The 21,053-nt window shown below is 50.0% G+C and overlaps 1 protein-coding gene across 3 annotated transcripts in view; it reads right to left on the bottom strand.

Moving 5' to 3' along the window:
- Nucleotides 1–21,053, bottom strand: part of Phactr3 (phosphatase and actin regulator 3) — a 219,271-nt gene that overhangs the window by 176,330 nt on the left and 21,888 nt on the right. The window contains exon 1 of one of the 3 annotated variants that reach the window (XM_039105550.2): nt 18,861–19,697. The exons of the other annotated variants lie outside the window; for them this stretch is intronic. Within the exon in view, the coding sequence (XP_038961478.1) occupies nt 18,861–18,978 (118 nt within the window). The 5' untranslated portion in view covers nt 18,979–19,697. Of the gene's footprint in view, nt 1–18,860; nt 19,698–21,053 lie in introns of those variants that run through there. 3 annotated transcript variants of the gene reach the window in all.

Below are 21,053 nucleotides of genomic sequence, written 5' to 3'. Positions count from 1 at the left end.
GTGAATCACTTAATTTGGAACACCAAATAATGTGTCAGGAAATGGACCCCCCAAGAGTCTCCTCACCCAACAAAACCAATGTAAGGGAGAACGTGTTTATTTTGGCTCATGGTACAGTTCACTGTGGAGGAGTCAAGGCTTCAGGCCACATCATCACATCCATGTGCGTCCATACTTAGGAAGCAGGGAGTGCTAAGTCCCTTTCTCTACTTATACAGCCCAGAATCCCAGCCAAGAGTAGTGCCACCTACACTGGGGCAGGTCTTCCCACCTTAATGAATGTAACCAAGATAATCCCCCACAGACATGCTCAGAGGCCAGTCTTCCAAAGGAGTCTAGATTCTGTCAAGTTTACTGTTAATACTAACCATTATGGGCTGCAGCCATTCTCAGGTATGTCCTACCTGCCCTGGGAAACTAGGCTTCCATCCACATTCCACAACTACCCTAGAGAGAGAATATCCACCTTCCAAAGGTTCTCTCTAATGCTCTGGAAGGAACACTCACAGTCATGTGCCTACCACTCAAGAGACACACAGCAAAGAGAGACAGTAGCGATCAGTAGTCAGTTCTACACCATGGAGACAGGAGGTAGTACTGTCCCCCACAGAGATGCTGGGGGATACTGGTGGGCAGGGTGTCTTCCTCTAGCTCTGGGCATTGCCCTTCTGTATGTCCTGTGACTGGGGAAACCTATTACAAGAACTGTGGCTTCTACATGATTGCAAAGGCTTTGTAGGGAAAGCTCAAGAAATGCTGGGCATTCTGAGAAAAGAAGCCTCATTGAGTGGCCAAGCACATTGGGGAAGGCCTGTAGTTGGGAGGCCTATACTGGAAGGTTGCCAGTCTAGGGTCACCCAAAACTATGTAGCATGACCCTGTCTCAAAAAGTGAATCATAATGCATACACACATACAGACATATACACACAGACATATATACATGTACACACATACATATACACAAATACATACATGCACACATGCATACATGGTAAATTACTTAATTCAGAACCCCAAATAATGTGTCAGGAAATGAACTCTAAGAGTCTCCTTGCCCAACAAACCAACGTAAGGAGCAACATATACACATGTACACATATACACATATATGCATACATACATATGGATATACACACATACATATGTATATACACATACCTACTATATACACATACATGTATACACACATATATACACACATACATATACACATACATACACACAAAAGTACACATATATACATACATATACATACACACATACATACACACAGATATGCATATATACATACATGCACACACATACACACAGACACATTCATACAGACATACACACATGTATGTATGTACATATATACACACATACATCCATGTACACACATATACACATACATATATACACACATACATAATATACACATATACACACACATACACACATGCATACACAGTGAATCACTTAATTCAGAACCCCAAATTATGTGTCAAGTAATGAACCCTAAGAATCTTCTTGCCCAACAAATCAATGTAAGGGAGCAACATATACACATGCACAAATATGCACACATATGCATACATATATATATGCATACATACATATAGACACATACACATATATATACACATACATACACACACAGGCATACAGACATAAACATATACATATACACACATACACACATAAATGGATACTGCATGCGCACACACATACACACACACATACACAAACATATACACATGTACACATACACACCTACATATATATAAACACATACAAATATAATGCCCTGTAGCTAGCTGTGCCTCTTCTTCCTCTCAGCTTCCCTGGGTCTTCTCACCATAGCCTCCAGGTTCCACATTTGAAGAAGAGCTGTGGAGAATCTTCCAGAACACATTCATTCATAGGCAGGTCTCAGAGCCTATGAGAAGCCAAGGGAAATGAACTGAACCTCTTGCCCATTTTGTGTGTCTTTGTATATGTGTTGCTTCTGCCAAGGAGACCAAGACTACAAACAGGGCTGCTTTCTCCCACAGCTCCGGCCAGGGCCCTGCACGTGGCCGCTCAGAGCCTTGCTCCCAAGCAAAAGCTCCATTCACATGCTGACTCTTGGAAGCTTACTTTTTTGTGAAATGCCTAATTTTCAGTTCCCTCCATTGCTTGCTATTCCACAGTGTCCCTGGCCTACTCAACGGCAAGCCTTGTCCACCAGAAGCACAAAGCTGCCTTTGCGTCAGAGCCAAGAGCAAGGACGAGGAGAGCCGCAGCTGAGGGAACTCTCCTCACCACTCTGACTGGCCTTATTCTTCCCTTGTGCACCGGGGGTCACCCTGCCAGGGAGTGTGCACAGCTCGGAACTCCCAAGGGCCTTGTGCCTGGCAAGTGGAGAGGGAAAATAAATCTTGGGGAGGAGGAATCGGAAGGAAACACAATCTCCAGAGAACAGTGTTCTGAAGTGGTCCCTTGAGTTTCAAACTTCCAAGCTAAAGCCTCAAGAGGTAGGGACTTCCCTGCCACTTGAGGCAAGATGCCAATTGGGTAGGGAAGCTAAAAGTAGGATATTTGAAAGGATGGGTTGATCAATTGATAACATACTTGTAGGTGATACACTGTAGACAGATGATGATGATCAGATGACGGATGAGGACAGACAGATGAGATAGACAGATGATAGACAGACAGATAATCAATAGAGGATAGACAGATGGATAAAAATAGATGATAAACAATCAAATTATTATTTGACTAAATCCTCTAAGAATTTATGTATTAGAAACTTGAGTATGAACTCCCCATGCACACAGCCCTCACCAAAGATTAGCCTGTTCCTGGCTTCATGGGCCATCCTGGGAGCACCACTGTTGGAAAGCAAACTTTCTCTGACGCCCTGGCCATGCGTGACCATCACAGAGACCCTGGTGTGCCCTGGTATGCTGGAGCACAGCAGACAACCCTCACCAAAGGCTGAGTGGCTGCAGCTCCATGCTGCAGGTACCCTTGTCTGTCATTACAGCCTGCTATGTGTAGTCACAGATGTTACTCAAATATCCTCCAAATTCCACAGGTCACAGCATGTTCACAGAAGAAGCCTGCAGGACCCATGGGAGGAGGCACGCACACCCAAGTCAGGGGCAAAAGGAGACAGGTAAGAAGCCGGAGCCCAGCCAGGGTCAGTACCTTTGTCACCCACAACCACATAATGCTAATCATGAGTTCTCATAGTTAACAGCAGCTTTGGGCAAGGGCTGTGAAGAGAATGCAGAACTGAGGCCAGAGGATGATTAACTGGGATATTCCAGTTCTTGCAAGGATCTCACAGACAGCTTCGCAAACAGGGCAAGATTAACTCCAGCACCATGGCTGATGTCTCAAGCTTCTCATCTCTGTGAGCCCTTCATGCAGTCACACCTCCCAAACCAGGGGCCAACCACAAACTCTCCAGAATATAAATGCCAGGAACCAGCCTCAAGTCAGCCGAGGCCCGCCACAGACAAAGCTAACTGATGTCGAATGCCTGGAGTGAGGTGTCATGGCCACAGAACTCACAAAGATCATGGAGATGAGCCTGCTGTGTGCACAGCTCAGGGCTCCATAGACAGAGCAGCAGATGAGAGACTAAAAAAAAAGCTCTGGGTCAAAGTTCATTCTAAATGGCCCATTAGCCATCATCACAACTGAAGGGTCACGTAGAAGCAGCTAGACAAGGGTCCCATCAAGGAGACAACTAAATGCCTGGTGGCACCTGGAGGGTAACTTGAGGTAGACAAAGTTCTGTGAGGGCTGAAAGGCCTCTGAGTGCAGTGTGAGCCTCCGCTTGTAGCTGCAAGCCAGTCATGGCTGAGAGTATGGGGGTGGGCTGGGGGAGGGAGGGGACACAGAAACAAAAGCTTAATCACACTGAACGTCAGGAACAGGAAAGCAGTCGGAGATAGATAGAAGGGGGGTTCTCTTCTATCTTTGCAATATTCTTACAAAACTAAAACCAATGACAATTTAAGGTGGAAAAAAACCGAAAACAAACAAAACCATTACTACTCTGCTTTATTAGAATGAGTTAGAGGCTCCCAAGGCAGCTACAGTGCCTGGAACAGGACCTAGACACTTGAAGGGCAGATTGTGCTGGGGTGTCTATTTGTACCCAAGTTACTGGCAGAGATGGCTGAAGAGCCCTCAGGCCATGGGTGTCAGGGGACACATATACTGGTCCTGTCTAGCCCCTGATGTTGTCATACAGTTCCCAGCAGGGCAAAAGCAGGGATTGAGTCCCGTCTCAATGTACCACCTGTCCCTGGGATATCCAAGGTGCATAAGTCTGCGGGCAGCAGGGCAGAGAAACTGAAGGCTCTTCTCAGCCCTTCACTCCACGTTCATAAATTCCAGTCTGGCACCCTGTCCTCCTCATAGAAAATTAACAACATGAGAGCGAACCCAGAAAGCCCATAGGTCCAGAACCAGTGAAGGGGCACTTAGACGCCACATCCTCACATCCGGCTGCACTCTGGATACATAATATCAACAAAGGATAACAGAGCCGGAGCTGGCTGTAAACGGAAGTTACTGAGCACACTGAGTGCGTGGAGTATAGAAACATCATCATGAGTCACATTTACAAGTGAGATGTCTGGAGCTTGGGGTCTGCCTCTGAAGTGGGGAGGGGGCCCTGTTTGAGATAAAGCCCTCAACCTGTGGAATCCATTACTCCCTCCAAGTAGGTGGTGCCAGGATCCAGGTAAGTGGTAGGACCTACAGCTGGTGAAGGTCTGGACAGACAGGGACGGGCACGCAGATGTCAGAGGAACCTGGTTTGGCTTCTTCTCCAAACACTAACTAGGACATTAGGGGAAAGCCAGAAGAAACTCGGGTAAGATGTGAAGAAAAGTTACTAGGTCTAGGGACTTGGAAAAACAACACCCTGTGTGTGCTACTGGGACCGAGTCAACAGCCAGGGGAACAGCACATGGCTATGTTCTTCAGCCCAACCCTGTGACCTCAAGCTTTCTGATGGGGAACAAGGACAGTGGCAGCCCCTTGCCCCATAAGTTCCCATGCTTAGGGCATGGCTCTGGGAAGCCTGGACTCGCAAGACTGGGAATTCTTCTGAGGCCTTCCAGGCTAGAGCCAAACTGACCAGTGTGCATTCTCAGTCAGACCCTGGGAAGAGTCCGTGTCCCCCCTCACATGGGGCTCAGGTCAAACAGAATTCAGCTGCTTATGGCCACGTTCCCTGTCAATGGTCGTAGAGCCAGGCTAAGGAACAGGACAAGTATCTCTTGCCCTGCACAACCTCCCCCCATCCAAAGTCACTGTCCCTAACCCACGCTGGGCTCTAATCTCAGACACATGAAGAGCTTCATCCCTTCTGAAGGGCTCATCGGATGGGACTGGTCTCACGGAGGGTAACCACACTTTCTCATGGTTAAATGTCCCTATGTCACACAGCCTAGCCATAGTGATATCACTGTTACTAGACCCTCCATACATGGGTGGGGAACTGTAAAGGACAGAGGTTGCTAAGAGTCTCTCCCTTCCTCCTAGCGGAGAAGCATAGTCAATACTCAGTGTGGCCCAGCTGCCACCCAGCTCCACATTCCAAGAGGAGAATTTTATCCAAAATCTAAGTCCAAACTCCCAAAGCTCACTGTGGCCTAGACAAACACTCCCAGGTCAGAACACCCAGGCTCTCTCCACTCATCAGCCTCTCCTCCTACCAAGCCCTAAAGAGACTGTTGCCCCTCACGTGGGATTAATGTCCCACGGTGATCCCCATGTCCATGCTGGACAAAGCCCTTGGCTTCACAACAGTGTGGCCAAATGCCACACAGATGCCCCAGGAGGTACACTGGCCTTCCTAAGAAGGCCAGGGTCATGATTTTCTCATAGGCCTGTCAGAAATTGAGTCAGACATTTTGCACAGTGAGCTGAAGGCCATACCCTCCTTCCTTAGAGGCTACCCCAGAACTCCGTGCTAGGGGAAGGTCTTAAAAGTATGTGCATGGGTGAGAGTCACTCTGTCAGTAGTACGCACAGTGTGCACACGCCTCCTGTCAGTGCACACACTGTGTATGCATGCTCCTCTCTCTGATTTCTCATGCTCTCGCTTAGAGGAGACTGTCCTTTCCCCCACGAAGGTCCTGGCTTCTCTCCCACCACCGCACTGTGCATAAACCTTCCAAACTCTCCAATTTGATGTTCCAGTTGTTTGAACATCCCAAGCTCCCCCTCCCTCCCCACATACATGGCTTTTGTAAGCAATCTTCTCTTGGCCCAATATGTTTCTTCCCTTTCCTCCAATCTGCCTTTTGCTCTTGTTCAAGTGATCCTCCCAACCCCAGAACCTCCTCCAGCTTGCAGAGCATGCTGGCCCTTGCCAGCCCTGTGCCTTCCTCACAGGACAGCAGGACAGCTCTCCCCCAGCTTGATGGTACAGCCAGCCACCTGTGCCAAGCCTACCGGAGCCCACCCCCACTAGACTACTCACTGCAGGAAGGTGGGGCTGTGGGTTTGCTCACTGCACATGCCCCATGCCTGCAACATGCTGGGTACTGTAATTGCCTCACAGTGTGCTGGGAGGGAGGGAGAAGGACAGGGACCACACCTGCTGTGAGCCAAGCAGCACTGCTGCTGTCTGTATCTGTCTTTCTCTTCCTCCCGACTCCCAGTGCCGAGAAGAGCTACTGCGTCCTATCTCTAAGAAGCACTGGCACCTGAAATGTCACCCGTGAAATGTCAGCAGAGCCCGCGGAAGCTGAAGGAAACAAGCCCTCGTCCTCCTGTCAAAGGGTCACCGACTGAGATGAGGCCTCCAGCTTGAGCCCGCAGCCAGGAGAGCAGCAGAGAGGGAAAGACAAACGGTCAGAAGGAAGCACACACACTCCCCCAGGAGAACAGCTGCTCTGTGCACATCCTGCTGGAATAAACTGGGATCTGCTCTTTTTTAAAAGCCACACAGAGACTAATTATCCACAAATGTGCAGGCCTGTTTTAGCAATACGTATGAGCCTTAGGCTGAGCTCTGAGCCCCTCTGCCAGTTTTTGCCGGCTCTGGGGATTTTCTTCAGGGTGACACAGTTTAACCTCAGGTCACCATGAGGTGGGTGGCTTAACTGTTCAGATTTTCCTTTCCTTTCTCCCTTTTGCCTTCCTTTGTCACCAGTGGGCAGAGATAAGTATCAGCCACAAGACAAAAGGCCACCTGGCTGCACATTCAGTGTGGGCACAGAGCATTGAGCAAGGACAAGGGGTTTGCACGGTGGCTGAAGATGGAGCTTAGAGAGGCCCAAACCCTTAGCTAAAGGATGCCGGAAAATGATAGAAAGTGGGAAAGACCGAGGAAAATCTTAAGACACGATTTGTTCAGAACATTCACACCACTCGGAACAGTTATCTAAGAGCCAGGTTAGTCCCATTAGCTTCCCAAGGTTGACAAAGAGGACACTGGCCTTCCTACCTACCAAAGAGCTGTCTGGTCAGGCCAGACCATCTGAAGCATGGGAGAGCATATGTGGATGGCTCTGTGATATGTCGGTGAACCTTCCCAACTACTCGCCTCCCCATGAAGACCAGGGAGAGAAAGCAGAGATTCTCCCCAAAGCTTTAATTCATACAAAAACAGATCAGCTGTTGTACGGACTCTGGGAAAGTGGGCCAGCAGAGCCCAAGAGGCCCAGCACGTGCACATACATCCCTTCCAGAGTCCACACCAACCTCAGAACCTAAGGGACTCCTGGTGTATGGGGTCAGTCTCAGCCTAGAGCCCGAGCTGCCCTCTGAGTCATCCTCTGACCCTGGTGTTCTGGTTCTCCTAGGGAATGCCTTGAAGGAGGGCTCCCCTGTGCACCCTACTGCTCCAGGCTAGGCAAAGCAGAGTTGAAAATTCCTTGGGGGATGCTCGACTTTCCTTGGCATCAGTGAGCCATCCCAGCGACCAATGGGGCATCTGGAGGCTGCGGGCAAGCGGTGGATCACAGCTTTCCTCTGTCAGACATCAAGGAACACAGGAGACACTCCATGCCTGTAGTGGACATTCTCCCCTGGACACGAGAGAAGCTGCAGAAGACTCACAGGGGCTGGGCTATTCCTGAGTTTCAGGTACTATGCTCAAAAAAACAAAACAAAACGAACAAACAAACAAAAAAAACAAAACTGCCCTTCTCGGTAGTCCCTGCTCTACGCAACACTCACTGTGCACATATGGAAACCAAGACTCGGAGATGTCAGATGGACCCCGAAAAGTCACACTGTGACCAGAGTGGGCTGATAGGAAACCCAGACATTTTGACCCCAGAGTCCACATTCCTGCTCGTGTCCTTCAGGGTCTGGCCAGTTGACCACCTAACATCAAGGTGCTCTGAATCAGAAATGGCAGGAAACCATAAGACGGACCTGACTCCAGGAGGCCACAGAATGGGGACTGGCCAGACTTAAGAGTATATCCCTGTGACCATCAAAGGAACGCAGCGGACAGTCTTCCCTCGGCCTGACGCTGGTCCATGTGTCAACTCCAACAGAATCTGCAGGAGCAAATGTTGGCCCTGAAAGCCCTGTGTGTTTACTTCTATCCCTGCCCAAGACAGCAATAGCTGGGTTGGACCACAGACTTGAGATACATAAGAGACACACAGAGAACAGCCACGGATGAGCCCAGCTGAGATCACCAACCAATCAGCTTGCAGACATCCCAGGATGGAAGCATGCTGCTGCAGGCCACGGGGGCGGGGAGGGGGCACTAGGGTACCTCTGCAAGCCTGTGGCACTGCAGAGACGGACCAGAAACAATCCCAAAGGGGGCAGACTCATGTGTCTAGCATGTAGCACATACATAGCTAGGATTTTGTCTATGGATACTCCAGACAGACAGAGAAGCTCTACAGGCTGTGAGGCCCTCTTCGTATCACCCCACCCCACTCTCCCTGCACATCGTGGTGTGTAAATATTGGGTGATAGAGAAATAACTGTCGAAGGACCATGGACCAGTGTGATAAGTGATGGCAGAGAGTGCGTCATGTTGGTGCCTCCATCACCTGTACCTCAGGCAAGAAGACCTTCAGGATCTCTCTGTACTTCAATTGCTGGCCACCGTGGCATTAGGAATATCTAAAGCCCATCTTCCTTTTTCACTAAAACATGTCTGTTGTAAAAATTACCCAGTACTCCCTGGGTATCCATGAGGATTAATCTAGGACCATGATGCAGCGGGATTCAAGTCCCTGACCACAAATGGCTGTTGGTCTGCCTAGAGCCCATCTGCCTTCCTGAGTGCTTTAAGTCATCTCCAGATGACTTATGACGCCACACACCCTGGAAATGCTGTTAGCTGTTGCCGAACCAGGTTGCTGAGAGAATAGTGACGATTTTAAAAGTTTGTGACGGGGCTGGGAAGATGGCTCAGCAGAAAAGATCAGAAGAACCTGACCACCTGAGCTGGATCTCCATGTGCCACAGGTAGAAGAGAGCCAGCACCAGGAGTTTCCCTCTGACCTCCACATGTGTATGCATGTGCACACAACACAATATATATGTAAAGGTGGCTCTATTGTAATGTGCTGAGCAACTATGAGGACCCAAGTTCAGATCCAGCCATATAGACACACTGTGTGAGCACAGCCATCCACCTGCAGTTCTAGTGCAGGGGAAAAGGGGGAGAGGGAATCCCTGTGGCTCACCAGACAAACAATCCCTAAGTGCTGGGTTCAGTAACTGACCCCTGCTCAAAAGGATATGGAGAGAAAAGACTCAGAACAGCATCCTATGTTGACCTCTGGCCTTTGCACACAATTATGCACAACACACACACACACACACACACACACACACACACACACACACACCAAAAACAGCCGTCGAGAGCTGGGAATGTTGTGTTCTTCAGAGTGCTTGTCAGATATGAATGAGATCCTGGGTTCCAACCCCAGCAGTGGATGACATTGTTCTGCCACTTCGGGTTGGCGTTGGTTGAACCCACAGGTGCAGAAGCTGCGGTCTCACTTCAGAGACCTCTCTGCAGAGAAACCATATCCCTGTTCACACAAGAAGCATAAGAGAATAATAAATGCAGCAGGCAAGGCAAGCAAACCCTCAGAACAGGAGCAGAGATAGTCCTGGGGCTGAAGGAAGGCCAGAAGCTCATGGAATCTGAGGAACAAATTAATCCCAGGAAAGCATCACCTAAGTCCAGGCTCTCCCCCTGAAGGGAAGCAAGAAGAACTTATGAACTCTCTTCTGACTTTAGTTAAATTCTCGGGATGATTTTTATCTTCATGTGGAAACAGACGTTCAAGAAAGAACACAAAGGAGGAGGAATGATGACGGTGGTGGCAGTGATGACGAGTAGTTAACAGACACATGGTTCATTAGTAAAAGTATTGAGTATCCAACATTTGAAAAGTGTCCTATTCAAACCAACTTCATAACGCAATGAGTATGTTTATCAGGTGGTTCAGTCTCAGCTCCTGCCCTCCCCTCACCTCCTGGCGGAGACATTATACATCTGCCAACTAACGACTGTCTACGCTGATTGATGAGCTCATGAGATGACAAGAACATGAGACACAGCCATCCGAGCAGGGACCTCTCGCAATTCTGCACAAGGCTGACTGATTCTCTGCCATCGACTCTCTTGACTTTCAGTGGATAAAACTCTTGTCCCAGTGGCCATTCTAGTTAAATGAGGCCCAGTGGCCATTCTAGTTAAATGAGGTGGGAAATGGAAGGAGGTAGGCACCCTGCACTTAAGGAACTACAGATGGGCGTGCCCTGTGCAAACTGCTCCTTCTGAAGAAGCTGGCTTCCCAATGAGGTGCAGGAGCTCGGAGATGGCGGGGGAAGTGAGGCCAGGCGTGGATGTGCACACTTCTCATTCCAGTGCTGGGGAGTGCAAGACAGGAGGACCCCTCGTACTTACTGGCCAACCAGACTACTTATAAAGCTCCAGGTTGGTAACGGACCTTATTAAAAAACAATCATGTAAAAACCATGATGGTTGCCTCCAGAGAAAGAATATCTGGGACTGACTTCTGACCTATACACCCACACATTTGCACTTAACACTCTGGGCTGCACTTACAACATGCTCACACTCATGCACACACAGAGAATTTGGGGAGGGGGGATGAGAGGGAGATTCAATGGGGCAGGCAGGGTGGGTGGAGCTTCAAGCTCATGGAATCAGACCCTTTAAGCCACCTCTTTAAGCCAGTCCCACCTGGTTTGACAAAGGGACCACATTCTGAGGAATGGCTAGACTGCCTTTTTAATGCATGCCCGTTGAAGAGTATATCTGCACAAGCTAATAAGACTTCCGTGTCCTCAGGAACACAATTTTATGGGACCACAGCCACCCTCGTATGTGAGTGACCACTGCCTGCGGTTGTCACACAAAACCTGAGCATGTATGTGACCACAGGTAGGTTAGTCCCTGGCTCTTTTGAAGGAAAACTGAAAGGAGTAGGGTTGTCCCTTGTGCCGCAAGAAATGAAGAGCATGTTTCCCTTCGGTCATTGGTCACTAAAGACTGGACTCTGCAGGCTGGCCCAAACTTATTTCTTAGGAATAAGAAACATAAAATGTAAGGATGATGTCAGCTTCTCATTCGAGCCACAAACCCCAGGCCAGTACCCAACATGGTTTGGTTTGGTCACACGATATACTGTTTTTAATCATGACTGAGTGGTTAAATGCCCCAACGTCAGTCCCCCTGACTATGTGCCTGCTCCTCTTTTACTTTACAGTGCTGGGAATCAAACCTAGATCCTCACAACTGCTAGGCAAGTGCTCTACCACTGAGTCAAACCCTCAGCTTTGCACCCACTCCCTTGGGAAGAACATCACTGTACTGTACTCCTGCCAAATTAAAAAACTACACTTCCCAGCATCCCTTGCACCTAGGTGTGGCCATTCAATACCCTTCTGGCCAAGCTGGTATACAAGAATGGATGTCACCAGCAGGGCTCCAAAAAGCCAAGTCATGCCTAGCATTTACACATCCTGTGCCTTTCACTGGAGGTGAAGAAGTCATGTTGTAGCTAGGACACAGTAAGAATGTCACAGAGCCATTTTCCTGCCCCAGAGAAGACCCTGATCTAATTTATTTAAACCACCACATCAAAGCAAGACCTAACTGGCTAAATTGTCAATATTAAAAATCACATCTTCCATACAAATGTGGATTACCAATGACAGCTCCTGGGAGGGGCTGTCTACTGGCCCACTACCCCATTAGGGACCGGCTCTGTGCTAGGCTCCCTTTGTGACTCTGAAGCCCTATGAGTTTGACCCCTGAATAAGGTGAGTTGTAGGGTAAGGGAACTTTTCAAAGCTAGGAATGATGGGTATCAAATTCTCTCACACACTTGGTTAGAGGCAAGCTGCCTTGATTCTTGGGGTATCTCTGTCTACTCTGCCAATCCTAGGACATCCCACCCTGCACACACCCACCTGTTCCAAACCTTCAGTCTGTCCTGACAGCTTCCCTCATCTCTCAAGCAGACCATTCCCTAGAAGTCAGGGCCACTGGTGAGGATAACAATCTCATCTCGGCAGGACAACCAGCAAAGACATGACCAGTACACCAGCCAATAACTATTAAGACAGAAGGTAAAGTGGAGACTCAGTGCAGGCTCTGGCTTTAAGCTTGGATGCAGGAGTAAGTGCAGTCTCCACATCGAGGAAAGGAATGGTGAGCAGGGGGAAAAGGTGATGGCGAACCCTTTGGAGTCATTGTCTGGGGGTCAGCTGCCCACACATCATGTGGTTTTGACATATGAAGGACCAGAATACAGAAAGGAATCTGGATCCTCCCCGACCATCCTGTCATCAGTAACTGAGATAAGTCCTTGACCCTGAGGACACTGTCCACACTCCCCCCAATACCCTGACAGAGCCAGGCACCAGGGGACTGGACTGGCCCAAGCAGTGTCCATCACATCTCCCCTGGACTTGTTAATAACAGATGGAATTATTCTAGGAGATGCTGGGATGTGAGGATGCCTAATAGCGATGTCCCCAAATGTCCTCCCTGTGGACCAGTAGAATTCTCCAGTCTCTGCCCATTCTACATGCAGGACAGTAACACACTAGCCTGGGGCTTTGGGCATACTTGACAACATTCTACTACCTAGCTGTTTCTCCATTCTTCTTTAAAAATTTAAATTTTAATTTTAAGACACTAAGTTCTCAGGCTTTCTGACAAATATCAGAACAAGGAGGGCTGGGAATCCCTCCAGCGTGAGAGCTAAGATCACAGAAACACTGGCATATTTGCCAGTCAACTCTGAGGAGTCCTTCAGGGAGACTCCAGGCCAGAGCATCACTGGTCAGCAAACTGTCTGCAGGTTAGCACATTCTAGATTTGCAGTTTCCAACTTGGAGACTGTAGTGTCACATGACCACCAAGCCCTTGAAAGGGGGCTGACGTATGTGCAGAAATGCCATTGCCGTTTTAACGTACTGTGTTTCGTGTGTTTTCAAGATGTCACCTGCAACTAGTAGCTAGATTGATGATCAGACCAGAAAACGTCTACCAGATCAAAGGAGGAAGGCGGGGCTGTGTGATGTCCTCCAATCAAAGGAGGAAGGCGGGGCTGTGAGATGTCCATCAAATCAAAGGAGGAAGGCGGGGCTACGAGATGTCCATCAAATCAAAGGAGGAAGATGGGACTGTGTGGTGAAGACAGAAAGGAAGCTATGCTCTGACACATGAGCCATGGCTGGTACCTGAAACACTGCTCCTGGCCACTGGCTTCTAGTTGGGAGACAGGGACCAGAAATTCCAGAAGTATCCAATCACGTTCAATGTGAACACCCCACACTTCCATAACCAGTAGAAAACACTGCAAGTTTTCATTCTTTGTTTTTGTAAAGCATGTAGTTTTTATTTTTAATAACCCTGAAAAAACTGACAAGGTAATTACTGCATAGTTCTACTGCTAATTAAAACATGTAGTCGCTCTGCAAGGGGCCAGAGGGAGATCCCCAGAACTCAGGACTCCAGAGGAAGAGAACCTTCGAGGAATACAAACAGAAAGAGCTGTGATCCGGGCTGGCTATGGTGCCCTGTGCTCCTCGCTACCCCAAGGCAGATGACCCCACTGAGGGTCAGAGATGAAGGAGAGCCCAGAGTCAAGTCTGCACATCACAGTCTGGCTCCTCTGTAGAGTAAGTGAGACAAAGAAAGAGACAAAAGTCAAGCTTGAGGCAGTCTCCAGGGTGGGAAGGGAGGCAAGGCTTGGAGTGGGAGGTCACAGTGGGAGGTCACAGGGCAAGGGAAAGTTTCCAGGAAGCCAGAGGCAGCTGGATATAGTGCTGTGGGAGAAGGCGTCAAGACCGGCTGTCTCTTGATGAAGCTGTGGTAAGAACATTACAACCAGCTGAAGCTTCTGCCGAGCTATAGGAGGAATGGGCCATGGAGGAAGCAGGCACCCTCGCCCAGAATCTACAGGGCTGTGTCTCTACATCAGTCTGCAGCTCTGGAGGGAAGAGAAGGGTATTCCTTCTTCTCTGAGCCACAAGGCAAAAGCGACCTGCCCCTGCAGAAGATTGCTGTAAGCTCCTCCTGGTTCATTCCCACCTGGCCCGTCCCAAACCTCAGCAGTTGTTAAAGGACAAAGGTCAGGGAGTCACTCCATACCCTAAAATGCACAGGATGGCCCTGCCACACAGAGAGACCCTGATCACCAAGGACAAGATCACTGAGCTGAGAAGACCTGGTCGGAAGTACTGCCTCCTTATACAATGGTCTCTCCAAGGTAAAACCTTGATAAAAGTCACAGAAACACTTCAAAGGGCATTAAAAGTGCCTGTGGGCTGATCTGGGGTCCCAAGGAGTCCAAGGAGATGAGCTGTGAGAAGACAAGGGGAAGACAGATCAGTGCAAGGACATACTCAGGGGAGGGAGGGAGGACTCAGATCATAGAAGGCCGGAGAGGGAAGTATGAAACCAAGATGGGGTACAAGGGGTGACGAGGAACCTGACAGCTCAAGGAGAGAAAGCCAGATCCCCAGAGACTCTGAGCTCCTTGGAAGGAGAAAAGCTTGTAGGAACACTCCATGGCTTGTTACAAGTTTCATTCTGGAAGGAAACCTCACTTCATTTTAGAACCCTTCAAAGGCGCAGAGGGAGCCATGACTGGAGCCGAGACATCAATACACAGGGAGGACCAACTTGGTGCAAATAACTTGAGCCCCTCATGCTGATCCACACCATAAATGGGGATGCTGAGAAACTCTGTACAACAGGAAGCCACAAGGACACGCCCTGTGCGGCCGAGGAATTGCAGGTTATCAGAAGACCCCATTTGTCACCCTTTGTCCTAAGGGACACAAACTCGTGAGCTGGGGTAGTGTCACAGTCAGCAAGCAGCTCCCGTAAGGAGTGTGAAACAGGATGTACTGAGCAGAAGGGGCAGTGTCATTAAGATAACTAATGTGGAGTCCTACGGCACGGAGAGCCCATGAGCCGGCATCCACCTATCATATGAGCACCAGTCGGCCTGCGCTCAGGCCATCAGCACCGTATTGCTCACCATGGGTAAATGCAGGACACAACACAACTCCTCATAGCTCAACTAGAAAGCACATGCCTTGGACTGTTGCTGCATGACTGCTTAAAGGAGGAGGCAGCTGGGAAATGCTGTCCTTTGAGTACTACAGCTGTTACCTCTACCCCATCCACTGGGACTATCTGCAAAAGACTCCCGAGGTCAGGACGCAATTCTGTCCTATGTCCTTAATGACATGTGACCTTGTGGCTTTGGGCAGTGCTAGATGGAGTATGTGAGACTATGGGAGGCAGGTGAGGAATTCCATTCATACCACCCTGGACAGCTGTTGTCCACACTGGGGTTACATCCTCTGGTAGTGGAGTTGTTTTGATGTCACCCAGTTTCTGTAAGTAGCCGCTCATCCATTCTCTGTATGGAAGCCCGATAAACTGTGGGTTTTTCCATATTGGATTTTGATAGAATATGGATCAATTATTGGCTCTCTAGAGGAGAGAAGGGCTAGACATTCAGTTATATCTCCCCAGGGCAAGAGTTCTCTGAACAGACACAGACGCAGTGGTATGGTAAGCTCTCCATGGCCAAGGCAATTAGATCACACAATGAAGACTTGCCCTCGACACACCCCCGTGACTGTTTTTAACTCATCTGGTCTTCTATCAGAGAGGGAAGAGGAAATATCAGAGCAGGGCACTACAGGGTAGTACTGACAGGGAGGAAGAGGGGCCAAAGCACTCCAGGCTTACTTTTCCAAGAATGCTTTTTGAGATTTGACTAAAAGAACGTTGTTAAATTCAAAGAGCCTTGGGGAAGGGTGAAAACAGTTTAGGACTGTTTTAGAAAACCAAAGACACTAGATGGAGGTAGGACACTCTTCTATGTTCCTGAATCTGGCCATTGTGGGGCTACTGGCTGGGTTCAGCAGGTACCTAGAGAGAAAAGAGCCTACATTGGTTGGGGGTGGGGGTCAGATGAGGGGCTGTGCCAAGAACTGACTAGAACATCAGACTCTCTGGAAGCCCCAAGTCACACGCAGTATGGTTGATTGTACCCAGGGTAGATGGGTGGCAGGCCATATTGATTTAGCTAGTCTCCCACCAGCAGGAGTATGCGAACACCTTCCACACCCCACCCTTCCTGTTGCCGGCTTGTGGATCTCTCTCAACCTGAAGATTCTCCTTTTAGTCAGAACTCCACTGCTGAACACAACCCACGAATGCTCAATACCTGGTCCTACCATTCATGGAATTTCAGACATTTCACTTCCCCAAAGCAGCTCCATTTTGACCATCCTAACCCATCGACGGCTCCAGCACATGTCCTCCCATGCTAGACTTCATACTGGGGCTAGACTTCAGCCCTCCTCCCTGCTCCCTCGTGGACAGATAGCAGCCCACCTGCCACTGCCACCCACAGACGCATCAGCTCATAGACAGCCAAAAAGCTAAATCCCCCATAATCTCCATTTCAAGTTTGCCTCTTTTTACTGCCAAAGAGACAAAGGAGCGAAAGTGATTGTCTGGTAAGGGACCATTCACCTTCCACGGTATCTCTGAGAGCTGGGAAACCATCCGCCATGGGTGTTACACACAACTAAGGGAAGACTTCATTAGTGACTTAAGGGTCTACTTGCCGCAGCCTGCCCTGGAAACTGTGGAAATCAACTTGCCCTCCTAGACTCAGGGACTCTCCTTCCTGGAACGCTGGTGTGAGCAGGTGTGGCTGACCATGTCAAGGTCCTAACAAAGGCATCTTATAAGATTTGGGTGGGTTTATGGCTTAAAATTTCCGTATCAGGTCCTGGTACCCACAGCACTACTTTATTTATCTATATTTATTTATATCGGTTATTTCATTTTCTTACATTTCAAATGCTGTCCCCCTTCCCGGTTCCCTCTCCTCAAACCCCCCATCCCATCTTACCTCCCCTGTGCTTCTAGGAGGATGCTCTACCACCCACCCACCCACTCCCATTTCCCACCTCACCACTCTAGCATCCCCCTACGCTGGGGTATTGAGCCTCCACCACAGGACCAAGGTCCTCCCCTCCCATTGAGGCCAATAAGGCCATCCTCTACTACATATGCAGCTGGAGCCATGGGGCTCTATATGTATTTGGTTAGTGGTTTAGTCCCTGGGAGCTCTGGGGGGCTCAGTTGGTTGATATTGTTGTTCTTCCTATGGGGTTGAAATCCCCTTCAATTCCTTCAGTCCTTCCCCGAACTCTACCAATGGGGTCCCTCAGAGCTACTTTTTAAAAGGGAGTTTTCTGGGTAGTTCGTATAGCTCTTGTGGAATCTCTCAGCACAAAGACAGTCTTTGCTGGCCCCTGGGATTTAATGCCATCATTTAACAATCATTTAACACCATTTAGTCCCCATTCTGGGGTCCTTGCATTTAAAGAGATGTGTACAAAGGAAAGCAAAGTAAGGCATTATCAAACAGCAACTATGAGGGGTTGCACCTCATGAAGACACAGAACTGAGCCCCTCCACTTGACACAACACACCAGCTTTGATTTTTTTTTTTTTTTGAAAGATCCATTTCAGAAGCTCTGACTTCTCCCCAGAAGTGAAAATTGCCTTCTGGTGGAGAAAGGTTTTAATGATCACTTTGCTTCCTGCGTCTCCATGGTGACAGAGAGCACACAGCCCACCCCCTCCTGCTTCATTAGGCCTTTCTTGGTCCCAGGAAAGTCATCAATCAAGCCGCATAGATGCCTTCTGTGACCTGTTTATCACCTAAACAATCCACATTGCCTTGAGTGTCGAGGAGTGGACAAGCCCACAGAGTGTGAAGAAACCGGCTCTGCCGGGCAGGCTCACACCCTTCATTTCTCCACAGCAGCTCTGCCCAGCACACCTGTCCCGGGAGGCGGGTGTGCCCAGGTGCGGTAGACCTGGCTGGAGTCCTGGTACCAAGTGACAGCCTTGGGCATGGTGGCTGCAAGAGTGTACTGCTGCCTTGATCTTTTCGAGTGGGTAGCACAGGACCATAGGAGGGACTGGACAGAAGGCAGAGTAAGCACCAACCCTGGGCGGAGGTGGCCTGAGGACCCTTCCTGTGGTCAGTCAGCTGCACACCGTGGCACTCCCTACTGGGTTGCAATGCCCAGCAGCCAGCCAACAGGGCACACTGCAGAGCATCCAGCTCTACCAGCGAAGCGGTTCGTCTTCGGACAAAGGGCTCCGAGGCATCCCTGTGTGCTGGGGACAGGAACCACGGCCCCAGTGGTGCCTGAAAAGGGCCGCTGTCCCCCCCCCCCCCAGTGAAGGCAGGGGAACTGTGGCGCATGGAGACGTGGTCCCCATGCCACCTGCCTTGTGTCTCCCCCACCCCGCCTGGCCGCCCCCGCCGGGCCCAGTACCTGGGTTCTCCCCGGCGTCCGTGGAGGTGGCTGAGGAGTCGCTGAGGAAGCTGGGGTCACTCTGCGAGCGGCCCCGCGGCGACACAAGGCAGCTGCTGCTGTCCTCGGATGCGGCCATGGGAAAGGCGACGCGGGGGCAAGTTGGAGGGAGATGCGGAATCAGAGCATCCTAGGCGGCCAAGGTCACCGGCGAGGGGGCTGGAGAGGGCGTCTTTTTTAAAAGGAAAAGCAAAAGGGGCCGGGAAAGAAAAAGAACGGAGGAGGACGCCAGGCTGGCTTCAGGATGGGGAGACAAAAGCCTTGCAGGCTGCAGCCAGGCGCATACCGGCTTGCGCGGCCTCGCTTTGTTATTTATTCGTATTTATTCCCATTCTTCGGCTTATATTCCAGGGGAAAAAAAAAAGTTGAACCAGGAAATAAAAACTTTTTCTTGTCAGTGTTTATGGCGTGCTTGGGGCTGGGGGAGATGTCCAGGAATATCTGGGGGTGCTCCCTCCCCCCACCCCACCCCCCACCCCCCCGAAAAAAGGGAAAAAGGAGAATCTTTGCTCTTGCAATTGCTTTAATCTGAAAGCTGTTCTTGGAGCATCTGTTGGAAAACATTAGGATTCTCCCATCATGCCACGCGAGGAGCATGACGTCACGGAGCTGGGAGTGAGAATGAGTGGTGATGGGGAGGGGTCTCCAATACCTGGACTGTCCGAGGCCGGGGAGACATAGGGGCTGGATCTTGGGTTATGATCCGCCCACCACCATACCAGGTGCTCTAGGACAGAAAGCGGCCACGTGCCCTCCTTCCCCTCACCCCCACCTCACCCCTGCGAACCGGAGAGGAGGAGCCCCGAGGCGAGGGCGGTGCCTCCCTTGAAGGCACTCTCCAGGCAGATCCTGGCCCGTCTCTTGGGGATGGTACTGCCACCCTCACCTATCCATAATGAAAAGGGAGCAGCACCGAGCGCCTGGCCAGGACCCGTGAGGCATCACTCTCTTCCTCCCTACCCATTCCTTAGCCCATGGAGAGGGTATAGGTGCCTTCAAGGGAATCTCCCTAAACACCTTGAAGAAAACGGAGGGGACCAGGGACTAGAGGGAACAGCAAGGAGGTTCCTCTCCCCCTTCCCTATGGTGCTAAGGAAGCCTTTCTCACTTTCCTAGGCAGAGCTTGGAAGTGAGCAGCAACTCCTCTCTCCTGCTGTGGGGGGTGGGGTGGGATGGGGGATGAGGAAGTCCTGTAAGGGCCAAGAGTAGGATTGGGGGCCTTGCTGTGTTACCTCACTGGGTTAGAAGATGCACAGGGGAGACTTCAAGAAGTAGGAATAAGTGCTTAGACTTCACTCCTGGGAAGGTGATGGCTCAAGTTCCAAAATAAAGTTCTAAAATTCAAAACAACTTAGCAAACCCACCCTTGCTGATCACTGGGCAGGAGAGCCTAATGGGCACACGCCAGGCAGGAGAGCATTGAACTTCAGAACAGACCCTGGCTGGCACACACACTGTAAGGATGTGGCTTTCTGGTTGGTGTGCAGATCCCTATCCAAGGAGTTCCCAGCCTCAGTAGCCTGGAGTGGAAGAGATAGTGAAGTCTTCCTCCTCCTCCTCCTCCTAATCTCCTCCTCCTCCTCCTCCTCCTCTTCCTCCTCCTCCTCTTTCTCCTCCTCTTCCTCCTCCTCCTCCTCTTTCTCCTCCTCTTCCTCCTCCTCCTCCTCTTCCTCCTCCTCTTCCTCCTCCTCCTCCTCTTCTTCCTCCTCCTCTTCCTCCTCCTCCTCTTCTTCTTCCTCCTCCTCTTCTTCCTCCTCCTCTTCCTCCTCCTCCTCCTCCTCCTCTTCTTCCTCCTCCTCTTCCTCCTCCTCCTCTTCTTCTTCCTCCTCCTCTTCTTCCTCCTCCTCTTCCTCCTCCTCCTCCTCCCCTTCCTCCTCTTCCTTCTCTCCATAAACTCATAAACTCGCTGGACAAAATAATGGACTCTAAGCCCCTCAAGACTAAGCAGGAGACCACACTTCGTGGTGGTCCAAAAGTAAAAGAAACCAGCTGGTCCTTCAAGTGATCAATGCCATATAGTGGCTCCTACCTGTAACCCCTGCATTCCAGAGGCTGAGAAAGGGCTAGAACCATGTGAGTTTGGAGCCACCCTGGGCTACGCAGTGAAATCCTGTCTCCAAGGAAAACAGTGAGAGGCTAAGTAAGTATCACTAT

Source organism: Rattus norvegicus, chromosome 3 (genome assembly GCF_036323735.1).
Source record: "Rattus norvegicus strain BN/NHsdMcwi chromosome 3, GRCr8, whole genome shotgun sequence".
NCBI lineage: Eukaryota > Metazoa > Chordata > Mammalia > Rodentia > Muridae > Rattus > Rattus norvegicus.
The sequence above is the reverse complement of the archived record's forward strand: the minus strand, read 5'-3'. Positions and strand labels throughout refer to the sequence as shown.